Genomic DNA, 15,468 nt, shown 5'->3' with positions numbered 1-15,468 from the left:
AAGACAGGACTGCAGGAAGCAGATTATGAACTACAGCCTTATACTTTATCTTTTAAATCAACACACTAATATCACATTTAAATCAGAACTCTAATTAGCTGAGTGAGTCATCCAGCAGCTGTTGGCAGAGAGACCCAAACATAAATGTATATTATGATTTGTGGATTTGTTCAAGTACCTAACATTGGGTGAGCTTTTAGAACAAAATGAACTACTCTCTACTCAGGAGTAAGCTGTTCTTTAGAAAATCAGTAAGTTTGAGCCATTTTTAAATCGGTCTTGATTCTTTCAGAATGTTGCTAAGTAAATAGCACTTGAATGTCCTTTTCTTATAAAAGTGTTGAAATCTTACCCTTTCCTGAGTAACTTACACAGGAGGTACAATCAACCAAAAACTATTGATTATTGAGAACCTAATATTGAAATGAGTTTTTAAAAGCTGAAGAAGAGAGTTACAGTGTCTATTCAGAGCATGACCAGATGACAACATGAAAATCTTTCTCATCGCTAGGTTCTCCATCAATACATTTTTACATTGATAAGACTACTTAAATATTTGACCTTGAATTACAGTTGTTTGTGTACACATTTTATCTTTTATATAGAGGGTATAAACTCCTCATAAGAATGAGCCATATCTTAGCCGCATTTGTATTCCATAGAATACTTAACATAGTAATTTGCAGGACATATATTTACAAGAAAATTATTCAATATTTATGATGCATTGTGCTATCCATAAAGATACATGGACTACTAATACAGAGTAGACCCCTGCCCTCATGGAGCTAACTTTGTATTAAAAGCAGGAGAAAGAAATAGACCACACAGTCATAAAAACAAAAAAATAATGATGATATCAAAGAAAGAAGATGATTTTGATGTTATAATCATTGGGAGGAAAATAGAAAAGGGCATATGATAGAGAGGAACAAGGTTGGGATCACTTTAGATAGGGTTAAAGTTATAGTTAGGGAATAGTGGTCAATAAGACCTCCCTGATAAGGTGATATTTACACAGGTCACTGAAATCTGAGAATAAAATGCACAATTGTCATGGTGTCATGAACAAAAGTGTTCCAGTCAGAGGGAATGGAAGTGCAAAAGCTCAGAGGTGAGAAAGAACTTGAAACATTCTGAGACTGGAAAAGAGTCTGGTGTGGCTGGAACTTCATGAATGATGGAGAGAATGGTGCCAGGTAGTCCAGAGCCAGAAAAATGTAGGGCCATACAGGTTATCATAAGGAATTGGAATTATACTATATGAATAATTTCAAAAGGGCTGTATATTTTATGAATATTATACTAGGTTACATATATACTATATATGCTTTTGTAAGGATTACAGTGATATAGAGAACGACAAGATTTAAACCACAGACACTAGTTTAGAGGCTATCACAGGAGTCCATGAGAGGGAGAAATGTAGTCTGGATCAGGAGAGGTAAAAATAGAAGGAATATGCACATTCAGGGTAGAATCTGCAGGACTCGATGATAGATTATATTTAGGGGTGTGAAAAGTAAGAGCCTCAGATAATTTTTGTGTGTTTTGCCCAAGAAAATGAATAGTTGGATAAGATTTGGAGACAAATAGATTGTAGACCAGAAAACCAAGAGTTCTGTTTTAGATGTTTTTGGTTTTTGATATGTTATTAGTCATCTAAATGGAGGTAGACAAGTAGAGAGTGGAACTCATCTGTCTGAAGCTCAGGAGAGAGTTTTAGTATAGCGATATGCATCGGTCAGTGTTCAACATAGAAATAATGTTTAAAACTGAGACTAAATGGAGATCAACTACAAAGACAGTGTTGCCAAACAAGAGGAGAGGAAAGGAGAAGAAGGGAGGGAAGGGTAGAGGAGAGAGCCTAGTTCTTTGAGGCACTACATCATTTTGAGGTCCAGGAAGGGAAGAGAAGCCAGTAAATGAGGCTGGAAGAAGTAGCCAGAGAGAAAGGAAATAAGAAGCACAGCATGTAGTGTCAGAGAGGCACAAGCAAAGTATGTTTGTTCATCGAATTTGATAATTCAGGCAAATACTAGATTATGATTCCAAGTAAATAGGCATCAAATTTGAAAATTCCTAGATATTTTCTTAGGTCTTGATTACACTCAGAGTAACAGCCAAGACAGAGAAAGTTTCCACCACTAGTTGTCTGGCATTCATTCTCTAAAGGCAATTCAAAAATAATAATAATTAAAGCATTAAAAATGTATTTATATATTTATACCCAATTATATACTTTACCTCCAAAACAAATAAAATGTATTTTTGTTGCTCACCATGAGATTTTTTTATCAACAGATAAAAATATCATAGCATGTGGAGTGATGGTATGACTTTTGATACAGTGCTTACTGTATCCTAGCAATAAAACTTCATTGTGTTATTTTTGCCAGGAGTTTGGGTGACACCTAGACACATTATCATCAATTCTACAACAGTGGAATTATATTGGAGTCCACCAGAAAAGCCCAATGGCCTCATTTCTCAATATCAATTGAGTCGTAATGGAAGCTTGATTTTCCTGGGGGGCGGTGAGGAGCAGAACTTCACTGATAAAAACCTGGAGCCCAACAGCAGGTAAACTAAAAGAAAACTTTACCAATCATACGGTGAGGATTATAGATTCCTCAGGGTTGAGAAAGAGGTCATCTCCAACTGAAACAATATTAAATTAATTGGTTAATTAATCTCATATATTAGCCATTCCATAGCTGATGAAATCTCTTAATCCATTTCAGATGTTGAAGATCCAAACACTAGCTCATTACACTAGTCTTCAGAGGACATGAAATTCCTTAAAACTGTAAACAGTTAGTCTTTTATTTGATATGAGAATTTTTTAGTATATGAAATACACAAAGTGTTAAATTTTAAGAATTATCAAATGATCTTCAAAATCATGCATCCCTAAACTAGCAAGAAAAGAGATTTAAAGAGGTGTGTTTTGCATCAACAACCTTTACTTCTGGGATAATGTTTTCTCTACTTGCTATACTATATATAGACAGGAATGGTTTGAGGGGGGAAAGTTCCACATATTTGCTATTCAGTCCCATTCATTTCTCAGCAGAGATCAAATATATCTTAGATCAACAGATGTTTTCTTACAGAGAGTAGAGATCAATTTAGTTTTATTGTAGAGAGTAGCAGATCAATTTAGAGACATCTTTCTCTAAACATATTTCCCTGAACTCTAACCCACTTAAAACTGGAGAAGGCTCACTTGAATCCTTCACAATCCACCAGCACACTCCAAGACTTTCCTGAAATCTTTAAGAAAAGCAATGAATTACTCGATGGTTAAAAATAAAATGGGGGACTTCCCTGGTGGCACAGTGGTTAAGAATCCACCTGCCAATGCAGGGGACATGGGTTCGAGCCCTGGTCCGGGAAGATCACACATGCCACAGAGCAGTGAAGCCCGTGCGCCACAACTACTGAGCCTGTGCTCTAGAGCCCTTGAGCTGCAACTACTGAGCCTGCGTGCCACAACTACTGAACCCCGTGTGCCTAGAGCCCATGCTCTGCAACAAGAGAAGCCACTGCAGTGAGAAGCCCGCGCACCACAATGAAGAGTAGCCTCCGCTCCCCACAACTAGAGAAAAACCCACGCACAGCAACAAAGACCCAATGCAGCCAAAAATTAATTAATTAATTAAAATAATAATAATAAATTTACATTTTAAAATGCTCATATTTTAAAAAATAAAATAAAATAAAATAAAATGGGAAAGGGTCCGATATATTGATGTCCTGGAGAGAATGTTCCCTGTGCTAGAAAAACTATAAGGTCTATGGTAAAGTCTCTGGATGGGGAACAAAGAATTTGCAATTTGGCACAAATTTAGAACCAAGCAATAGATAGAAAAGCCAGCAATCACTGTCCCATTATCTTGTGCATTGCCTTATCACAATTCTTTCTTTTTTAAATATAGGTACATTTATAAGCTGGAAGCCACTACTGGAGGTGGCAGCAGTCCCAGTAATGAGTACATTATACAGACACCTATATTAACACCAGAAGAAATCCAGCCTCCATATAACATCACAGTAATTGGGCCTGATTCCATATATGTAGCTTGGACCCCACCAGGTAAGAAATAAAACGTGTGTGTGTGTGTGTGTGTACGCATGTGCACGCATGCGCATGTGTACGTAAAACATTTCAGAGGAAATTAATTGGAGATAGGACTGGAAATGTGAATTTAGTAAATCAGAAGGATATATTCTGTCTCCTGGATAAATATAAACAGAATAAACCAAACTACACTCATGGGTGAATACATGCATAAGCATTTATGTACATACATATAGATAGATATAGGTGTAGGTGTGTAGATAAAGACACATAGATACCTAGATATATACTTTTCTATCAAAGCAACACTTTCTTTCAAGTACCAGAGCCTAAAAATCTCTTTTCTTATTCATACATATGCAAGGTAAGTCACATAGGTCTGAACTACCTTGAGCACCCATTTCTACAGGGTTCCCTAGATTGAATCATTGGCATTATATTATAGTAGTGAATGGAGAATTCAGAAAGAAAATAGACCACTCCACCCATGTATCTTGAGTTGTGACCAGTTATATGGTAGCTGAATTTTACCTCTCTAAGCTGTGTAGCCTCCATCAAACCATTGAGTCACTAGTAGGTTGCTTTTGTGGTTTAGTGCAATATTATATTTGGAATATAATCATCATCCTCAGGTAAAACTCTGATTGCATTAACACTGGATTAAGGATTAGAGTTAAATCTGCTTGCTCTGTCTTTTAACATGAAGGATATTTGGAAGTTTTATTTCAGTAAAATTTAAAAGTGATTAAGGTGTTAAATGAACTTCAAAGATATGTGAGTTTATTTTTAATATCTAGTCTTAACATGAAATTGAAACATGAAATTAACACAAACCCCTGTTGTCCCCATCAGATTAAGTTTAGCCACATTTCAACATGGTACTGAAAATAATTGGTTAACAGTCATTTGGGCTATCAGCAGATCCATTCCGTAAAATAATTAACAGACATATTTTGTGTTGAATTGAACAAATAACTCAGTCAAAACATATAATTTAGGCATAAAGATAACATAAAGGCATAATATTGGATTGGCCAAAAAGTTTGTTTGGGTTTTTCTGTAAGATGGTATGGAAAAACCTGAATGTACTTTTTGGCCAACCCAGTATATAAAACTTAAATTCTCATGAACCAACATCCTTCTGATGTCATAATCTCAGATCAAAGAAAAAAGGATCTTTGGGGGGACAAATTTGCAGGAGAAAATCTCTGAAGAGCTTTCTAAGCAAAGAAAAACTTAAGTTGCTCTAAGATATCAAGTATAAATGATTTCATCCACCTTTGTATTAAAATGAACATGCAACATATTAAACAAAACATGAAAGAATAATCAGTAGCGCCAGGATGTGTCATAAAGTGCTATAATCCAGATCTCAGTTTTAGAAGCATAGCTGTTCTTGAACTCCGCTCTTAATTTTAACAGAGGAATAAATACAAATCTTCTGCTGTGAAAAATATACAAACTTACATATCCTTTTATGGAACTGATTTCTACCTTCATGGAAGAGCATGGCCAACTTGCAGCCTTTTAGCATATTTCTCCTTGGCGTTCTTATAGTACCATGGTATTTTTGCTCCACAAAGTAAAATGAGGCATCACAGAGCCAGCCTGAGACCAGATTCAGCCTACTGGCTGGAGACTTCTCAGATTAGTCCAGGGTCTTTTACCATCCAAATTCTCAAAGAGCAATAAAGAAAATCCAGGGTGATATGCAAAGTTGATGATTTTCTAACCAAGTGACCCGGAAGTTCCATGGTTTATCACAGGGGTCCCCAATCTTTTTGGCACGAGGGACCGGTTTCGTGAAAGACAATTTTTCCACGGATGGGGTAGGTGATGGTTCAGGCAGTAATGCGAGCGATGGGGATCGATGGGGAGCGGCAAATGAGGCTTCACTGGCTTGCCCGCTGCTCACCTCCTGCTGTGCAGCCTGGTTCCTAACAGGCCACAGACTGGTACCATCTGCATCCTGGGGTCTCGGGATCCCTGGTTTATCAAATTACATGTCATTTTCATGTTATTACATACCTAAATTGTCATTGCTAATCTGAAGACTTCACACTCAGTAAGTATTTGAAAACATCTTTCTTTTTAAAAAAAATTTTTATTGGAGTATAGTTGATACAGTGTTATCAACTATAACAATGTTGTGTTAGTTTTAGGTGTACAACAAAGTGAATCAGTTATACATATACATATATCCACTCTTTTTTAGATTCTTTTCCCATGTAGCTCATACAGAGTATTGAGAAGAGTTCCCTGTGCTATGCAGTAGGTTCTTTTAGTTATCTATTTTATATATAGTAGTTATCTATTTTATCTATTTTATATATAGTATAAAATCTATTTTATATATAGTAGTGTGTATGTCAATCCCAATCTCCCAATTTATCCCTCACCCGCCCTTTCCCCATAAGTTTGTTTTCTATATAAGTTTGTTTTCTACATCTGTGACTCTATTTCTGTTTTGTAAATAAGTTCGTTTGTGTCATTTTTTTATATTCCACATATAAGCAATATCATATATTTGTGCCAGCTATTAGCTGACTTTAAATAAGTCAGTTTCTTTGAGTCTCAGTTATCGCCAACTGTAAAATGGAGATAATGATAGTACCTACATGTAGGGTTGTTGTAAATATTAAATGAGATAATTTATATAGTTGGTATACATTATCTGGTCTGTATAATATTCTATAGGTAGTGATAATTTTAGGATAATTTTTGTTATCTTTAATTATTCATTTTACATATTTGCAAAAATGAAACTAAGATCAAGAACAAGACAAGGTTATCCACTCTCACCACTACTATTCAACATAGTTTTGGAAGTTTTAGCCACAGCAATCAGAGAAGAAAAAGAAATAAAAGGAATCCAAATCAGAAAAGAAGAAGTAAAGCTCTCACTGTTTGCAGATGACATGATACTATACATAGAGAATCTTAAAGATGCTACCAGAAAACTACTAGAGCTAATCAATGAATTTCGTAAAGTAGCAAGATACAAAATTAATGCACAGAAATCTCTTGCATTCCTATACACTAATGATGAAAAATCTGAAAGAGAAATTAAGGAAACACTCCAATTTACCACTGCAACAGAAAGAATAAAATACCTAGGAATAAACCTACCTAAGGAGACAAAAGACCTGTATGTAGAAAACTATAACACACTGATGAAAGAAATTAAAGATGATACAAACAGATGGAGAGATATACCATGTTCTTGGATTGGAAGAATCAACATTGTGAAAATGACTATACTACCCAAAGCAATCTACAGATTCAATGCAATCCCTATCAAACTACCAATGGCATTTTTCACAGAGCAAGAGCAAAAAATTTCACAATTTGTATGGAAACACAAAACACCATGAATAGCTAAAGCAATCCTGAGAAAGAAAAATGGAGCTGGAAAAATCAGGCTCCCTGACTTCAGACTATACTACAAAGCTACAGTAATCAAGACAGTATGGTACTGGTACAAAAACAGAAATATAGATCAATGGTACAGGACAGATGCCCAGAGATAAACCCATGCACATATGGTCACCTAATTTACGACAAAGGAGGCAAGAACATACAATGGAGAAAAGACAGCTTCTTCAATAAGTGGTGCTGAGAAAACTGGACAGCTACATGTAAAAGAATGAAATTAGAACACTCCCTAACACCATACAAAAAAATAAACTCAAAATGGATTAAAGACCTAAGTTTAAGGCCAGAAACTATCACATGCTTAGAGGAAAACATAGGCAGAACACTCTATGACATAAATCAGAGCAAGATCCTTTTGGATGCACCTCCTAGAGAAATGGAAATAAAAACAAAGATAAACAAATGGGACCTAATGAAACTTAAAAACTTTTGCATAGCAAAGGAAACCATAAACAAGACAAAAAGACAACCCTCAAAATGGAAGAAAATATTTGCAAATGAAGCAACTGACAAAGGATTAGTCTCCAAAATTTACAAGCAGCTCATGCAGCTCAATATCAAAAAAAACCAAACAAGCTAATCCAAAAATGGGCAGAAGACCTAAATAGACATTTCTCCAAAGAAGATATACAGATTGCCAACAAACACATGAAAGGATGCTCAACATCACTAATCATTAGAGAAATGCAAATCAAAACTATAGTGAGGTATCACCTCACACCAGTCAGAATGGCCATCATCAAAAAATCTAGAAACAGTAAATGCTGGAGAGGGTGTGAAGAAAAGGGAACCCTCTTGCACTGTTGGTAGGAATGTGAATTGGTACAGCCACTATGGAGAACAGTATGAAGTTCCTTAAAAACTAAAAATAGAACTACCATACGACCCAGCAATCCCACTACTGGGCATATACCCTGAGAAAACCATAATTCAAAGGTGTCATGTACCACAATGTTCATTGCAGCTCTATTTACAATAGCCAGGACATGGAAGCAACCTAAGTGTCCATTGACAGAAGAATGGATAAAGAAGATGTGGCACATATATACAATGGAATATTAGCCATAAAAAGAAACGAAACTGAGTAATTTGTAGTGAGGTGGATGGACCTAGAGACTGTCATACAGAGTGAAGTAAGTCAGAAAGAAAAAAACAAATACCGTATGCTAACACATATATATGGAATCTAAAAAAAAAAAAAAAAAAGTTCTGAAGAACCTAGGGGTAGGACAGGAATAAAGACATAGAAGTAGAGAATGGACTTGAGGATATGGAGACGGGGAAGTGTAAGCTGAGATGAAGTGAGAGAGTGGCATGGACATATATACACTACCAAATGTAAAATAGATAGCTAGTGGGAAGCAGCCACATAACACAGGGAGATCAGCTTGGTTCTTTGTGTCCACATACAGGGATGGGATAGGGAGGGTGGGAGGGAGACGCAAGAGGGAGGAGATATGGGGATATATGCATATGTATAGCTGATTCACTTTGTTATAAAGCAGAAAGTAAAACACCATTGTAAAGCAATTATACTCCAATAAAGATGTTAAATAAATAAATATGTATTTGCCCCAAAATCTGCTAGGTCCCAAGGCCTCCACTTTCAAAATGATAAAACTGCATATTGCAAGATTGGGTTTGTAAATTTTTAAGATTTCTTTCAAATTTCCCAGCATTTTGTCATTTTTTTCTTTGAGTTCAATATCATATTTTCATGTTTAAAGTATGTTTCTATTTAGAAAAGGATCATTGTGAAATAAGGCACAAGTTTTGCTTTTTTAATGTCACCTTAACTCTTGTCTACCTCAATTTTGTAGAAATTGTTCATTCCAGTCCAGCCTAAGGGATATTGTAGAAAAGCTTTACACACTAGTTCTGACCATGTAACCAGTGGTTAATAAATCCATAATATCCAGGCCTGTCAATCTTTTAGTTTCAGATGCACAAAATCCATTACAGAAACCCTGTAATATATGGAAAGATTAAAGTCTTAAATTAAACTTTTTTCCTGGTGCCTAGAAGGATTTTGAACTTAGTAAACAGGGAGATGATTTTGACTTGTGTATAATCTACAGTTGATTTTATTGGAAAGTACCTCATGCTGTGTTTTGATTTGGATAATAAAAACATTTTCTGTTCCTGAATAGTCACAAATATATATTTTAAACAGGAAGAAAACAAACTTGTTACAACTGGAGGTTGTTTATTTGCTGACAATCAAGAGCTTTCTAGGTATTCATCATACCCTCCTGCCATTACAAAGTGATTACATCATACACAGAGCTGAAAAATGGACAAAACAGTCCATACCTGTAGTTCCCAAACCTGAGTGAACATTAGGATCACCTGGAAAGCTTGTGCAAAGACGGATTCTCAACCCCAAGTTTACTGAATAAGAACGTCCTGGGCTAGAGTTAAGTTCGGCAGATGACATTGATGTGCTCCAAGTTTAGTAACCATGGATCACCCACATCATGGGTGGTCAAAAGTGGTCAATTACAATAAATCTCTGAAAATGCAGATCAAACCAGTTTCCCTTGAATGTCCAAAGCCAAAATAGTGGTTAACTGATTTTTTTTCACCCGTATTTTGTTTTGTGGTCAGTGAAGACAGAGTGACCTTACACAGGTAAGTTGCTGGGAGAAAACTATCTCTGTGGTTGCCTGGCAACAGAAAATGACCCATGCAATTATGTGGGCTTTCAGTTTACACATTGTTAATTATCAATGTTATCTATAAATTGCCTTATTGTTTATAAATCCTGTTAGTAAAAGGGGTTCAGGCCAGAGAATATATGAGAATATTCAGGGGAAGAGAAATTGTGATAAATATCATATTCATTAACATTACTTGTGTATATTTGCCATTTTTTAAATTCCTAGTATGTGCCAAACAATTTGATAAGCATTTTCCCTGCCTTACCGCAGTTAATTCTCATGCAAACCCTGGTAGACAAGTAATATCATTATCAAAATATTAAGATAAGAAACTTGAATCTTGAAGAAGTAATATAATTTACTCAAGGTCACACAGCCTGAATTCAAATTCAGGTCTGCGCTCTTCTGCTGCCTTATAAGAGCAATTCCTTCCTGTCTTTGGCTTAACTCTTTTTTTTTTTTTAATTTTTTTAATTTTTTGCTTTATAACAAATTTAATCAGTTATACATATACATATGTTTCCATATCCCCTCCCTTTTGCGTCTCCCACCCACCCTCCCTATCCCACCCCTCCAGGCGGTCACAAAGCACCGAGCTGATCTCCCTGTGCTATGCGGCTGCTTCCCGCTAGCTATCTACCTTACGTTTGGTAGTGTATATATGTCCATGCCGCTCTTTCACTTTGTCACAGCTTACCCTTCCCCCTCCCCATATCCTCAAGTCCATTCTCTAGTAGGTCTCTGTCTTTATTCCTGTCTTACCCCTATGTTCTTCATGACATTTTTTTTCTTAAATTCCATATATATGTGTTAGCATACAGTATTTGTCTTTCTCTTTCTGACTTACTTCACTCTGTATGACAGACTCTAGGTCTATCCACCTCATTACAAATAGCTCAATTTCATTTCTTTTTATGGCTGAGTAATATTCCATTGTATATATGTGCCACATCTTCTTTATCCATTCATCCGATGATGGACACTTAGGTTGTTTCCATCTCCGGGCTATTGTAAATAGGGCTGCTATGAACATTTTGGTACATGTCTCTTTTTGAATTATGGTTTTCTCAGGGTATATGCCTAGTAGTGGGATTGCTGGGTCATATGGTAGTTCTATTTGTAGTTTTTTAAGGAACCTCCATACTGTTCTCCATAGCGGCTGTACCAATTCACATTCCCACCAGCAGTGCAAGAGTGTTCCCTTTTTTCCACACGCTCTCCAGCATTTATTGTTTCTAGATTTTTTGATGATGGCCATTCTGACTGGTGTGAGATGATATCTCATTGTAGTTTTGATTTGCATTTCTCTAATGAGTAAAGATGTTGAGCATCCTTTCATGTGTTTGTTGGCAGTCTGTATATCTTCTGTGGAGAAATGTCTATTTAGGTCTTCTGCCCATTTTTGGATTGGGTTGTTTGTTTTTTTGTTATTGAGCTGCATGAGCTGCTTATAAATTTTGGAGATTAATCCTTTGTCAGTTGCTTCATTTGCAAATATTTTCTCCCATTCTGAGGGTTGTCTTTTGGTCTTGTTTATGGTTTCCTTTGCTGTGCAAAAGCTTTTAAGTTTCATTAGGTCCCATGTGTTTATTTTTGTCTTTATTTCCATTTCTCTAGGAGGTGGGTCAAAAAGGATCTTGCTGTGATTTATGTCATAGAGTGTTCTGCCTATGTTTTCCTCTAAGAGTTTGATAGTGTCTGGCCTTACATTTAGGTCTTTAATCCATTTTGAGCTTATTTTTGTGTATGGTGTTAGGGAGTGATCTAATCTCATACTTTTACATGTCCCTATCCAGTTTTCCCAGCACCACTTATTGAAGAGACTGTCTTTTCTCCACTGTACATTCCTGCCTCCTTTATCAAAGATAAGGTGACCATATGTCCGTGCGTTTAACTCTGGGCTTTCTATCCTGTTCCATTGATCTATCTTTCTGTTTTTGTGCCAGCACCATACTGTCTTGATTACTGTAGCTTTGTAGTATAGTCTGAAGTCAGGGAGCCTGATTCCTCCAGCTCCATTTTTCGTTCTCAAGATTGCTTTGGCTATTCGGGGTCTTTTGTGTTTCCATACAAATTGTGAAATTTTTTGTTCTAGTTCTGTGAAAAATGACAGTGGTAGTTTGATAGGGATTGCATTGAATCTGTAGATTGCTTTGGGTAGTAGAGTCATTTTCACAATGTTGATTCTTCCAATCCAAGAACATGGTACATCTCTCCATCTATTTGTATCATCTTTAATTTCTTTCATCAGTGTCTTATAATTTTCTGCATACAGGTCTTTTGTCTCCTTAGGTAGGTTTATTCCTAGATATTTTATTCTTTTTGTTGCAATGGTAAATGGGAGTGTTTCCTTGGTTTCACTTTCAGATTTTTCATCATTAGTATATAGGAATGCCAGAGATTTCTGTGCATTAATTTTGTATCCTGCAACTTTACCAAATTCATTGATTAACTCTAGTAGTTTTCTGGTAGCATCTTTAGGATTCTCTATGTATAGTATCATGTCATCTGCAAACAGTGACAGCTTTCCTTCTTCTTTTCTGATTTGGATTCCTTTTATTTCCTTTTCTTCTCTGATTGCTGTGGCTAAAACTTCCAAAACTAGGTTGAATAAGAGTGGTGAGAGTGGGCAACCTTGTCTTGTTCCTGATCTTAGTGGAAATGGTTTCAGTTTTTCACCATTGAGGACGATGCTGGCTGTGGGTTTGTCATATATGGCCTTTATTATGTTGAGGAAAGTTCCCTCTATGCCTACTTTCTGCAGGGTTTTTATCATAAATGGGTGTTGAATTTTGTCGAAAGCTTTCTCTGCATCTATTGAGATGATCATATGGTTTTTCTCCTTCAATTTGTTAATATGGTGTATCACGTTGATTGATTTGCGTATATTGAAGAATCCTTGCATTCCTGGAATAAACCCCACTTGATCATGGTGTATGATCCTTTTAATGTGCTGTTGGATTCTGTTTGCTAGTATTTTGTTGAGGATTTTTGCATCTATGTTCATCAGTGATATTGGCCTGTAGTTTTCTTTCTTTGTGACATCCTTGTCTGGTTTTGGTATCAAGGTGATGGTGGCCTCGTAGAATGAGTTTGGGAGTGTTCCTCCCTCTGCTATATTTTGGAAGAGTTTCAGAAGGATAGGTGTTAGCTCTTCTCTAAATGCTTGATAGAATTCGCCTGTGAAGCCATCTGGTCCTGGGCTTTTGTTTGTTGGAAGATTTTTTATCACAGTTTCAATTTCAGTGCTTGTGATTGGTCTGTTGATATTTTCTATTTCTTCCTGATTCAGTCTTGGCAGGTTGTGCATTTCTAAGAATTTGTCCATTTCTTCCAGGTTGTCCATTTTATTGGCATAGAGTTGCTTATAGTAATCTCTCATGATCTTTTGTATTTCTGCAGTGTCAGTTGTTACTTCTCCTTTTTCATTTCTAATTCTATTGATTTGAGTCTTCTCCCTTTTTTTCTTGATGAGTCTGGCTAATGGTTTATCAATTTTGTTTATCTTCTCAAAGAACCAGCTTTTAGTTTTATTGATCTTTGCTATCGTTTTCTTCATTTCTTTTTCATTTATTTCTGATCTGATTTTTATGATTTCTTTCCTTCTGCTAACTTTGGGATGTTTTTGTTCTTCTTTCTCTAATTGCTTTAGGTGCAAGGTTAGGTTGTTTATTCGAGATGTTTCCTGTTTCTTAAGGTGGGATTGTATTGCTATAAACTTCCCTCTTAGAACTGCTTTTGCTGCATCCCATAGGTTTTGGGTCGTCGTGTCTCCATTGTCATTTGTTTCTAGGTATTTTTTAATTTCCTCTTTGATTTCTTCAGTGATCACTTCGTTATTAAGTAGTGTATTGTTTAGCCTCCATGTGTTTGTATTTTTTACAGCTCTTTTCCTGTAATTGATATCTAGTCTCATAGCATTGTGGTCGGAAAAGATACTTGATACAATTTCAATTTTCTTAAATTTACCAAGGCTTGATTTGTGACCCAAGATATGATCTATCCTGGAGAATGTTCCATGAGCACTTGAGAAAAATGTGTATTCTGTTGTTTTTGGATGGAATGTCCTATAAATATCAATTAAGTCCATCTTGTTTAATGCATCATTTAAAGTTTGTGTTTCCTGATTTATTTTCATTTTGGAAGATCTGTCCATTGGTGAAAGTGGGGTATTAAAGTCCCTTACTATGATTGTGTTACTGTCGATTTCCCCTTTTATGGCTGTTAGTATTTGCCTTATGTATTGAGGTGCTCCTATGTTGGGTGCATAAATATTTACAATTGTTATATCTTCTTCTTGGATCGATCCCTTGATCATTATGTAGTGTCCTTCTTTGTCTCTTCTAGTAGTCTTTATTTTAAAGTCTATTTTGTCTGATATGAGAATTGCTACTCCAGCTTTCTTTTGATTTCCATTTGCATGGAATATCTTTTTCCATCCCCTTACTTTCAATCTGTATGTGTCTCTAGGTCTGAAGTGGGTCTCTTGTAGACAGCATATATATGGGTCTTGTTTTTGTATCCATTCAACCAATCTGTATCTTTTAGTGGGAGCATTTAGTCCATTTACATTTAAGGTAATTATTGATATGTATGTTCCTGTTCCCATTTTCTTAATTGTTTTGGGTTTGTTATTGTAGGTCTTTTACTTCTGTTGTGTTTCTTGCCTAGAGAAGTTCCTTTAGCATTTGTTGTAAAGCTGGTTTGGTGGTGCTGAACTCTCTCAGCTTTTGCTTGTCTGTAAACGTTTTAATTTCTCCATCAAATCTGAATGAGATCCTTGCTGGGTAGAGTAATCTTGGTTGCAGGTTTTTCTCCTTCATCACTTTAATTATGTCCTGCCACTCCCTTCTGGCTTGTAGAGTTTCTGCTGAGAGATCAGCTGTTATCCTGATGGGGATTCCCTTGTGTGTTATTTGTTGTTTTTCCCTTGCTGCTTTTAATATGATTTCTTTGTGTTTAATTTTTGACAGTTTGATTAATATGTGTCTTGGCGTATTTCTCCTTGGATTTATTCTGTATGGGACTCTCTGTGCCTCCTGGACTTGATTAACTATTTCCTTTCCCATATTAGGGAAGTTTTCAACTATAATCTCTTCAAATATTTTCTCAGTCCCTTTCTTTTTCTCTTCTTCTTCTGGAACCCCTATAATTCGAATGTTGGTGCGTTTAATGTTGTCCCAGAGGTCTCTGAGACTGTCCTCTGTTCTTTTCATTCTTTTTTCTTTATTTTGCTCTGCAGCAGTTATTTCCACTATTTTATCTTCCACCTCACTTATCCGTTCTTCT

The 15,468-nt window shown here is 36.0% G+C and overlaps 1 protein-coding gene across 2 annotated transcripts in view; it reads left to right on the top strand.

The window, feature by feature from the left end:
- USH2A (usherin) overlaps positions 1 to 15,468 on the top strand; it is a gene marked incomplete at both ends in the record, with an annotated part of 794,746 nt that overhangs the window by 642,270 nt on the left and 137,008 nt on the right. For both annotated transcript variants that reach the window (XM_081220997.1, XM_081220996.1), the window contains 2 exons: positions 2,400 to 2,583; positions 3,942 to 4,099. In XM_081220997.1, coding sequence (XP_081077123.1) covers positions 2,400 to 2,583; positions 3,942 to 4,099 — 342 coding nt within the window. The remainder of the gene's footprint in view (positions 1 to 2,399; positions 2,584 to 3,941; positions 4,100 to 15,468) is intronic.

This window comes from Mesoplodon bidens, assembly GCF_964165515.1.
Source record: "Mesoplodon bidens genome assembly, chromosome: 2".
Lineage (NCBI taxonomy): Eukaryota > Metazoa > Chordata > Mammalia > Artiodactyla > Ziphiidae > Mesoplodon > Mesoplodon bidens.
Note: the sequence above shows the minus strand (reverse complement) of the source record. Positions and strands in the feature narration are given on the sequence as shown.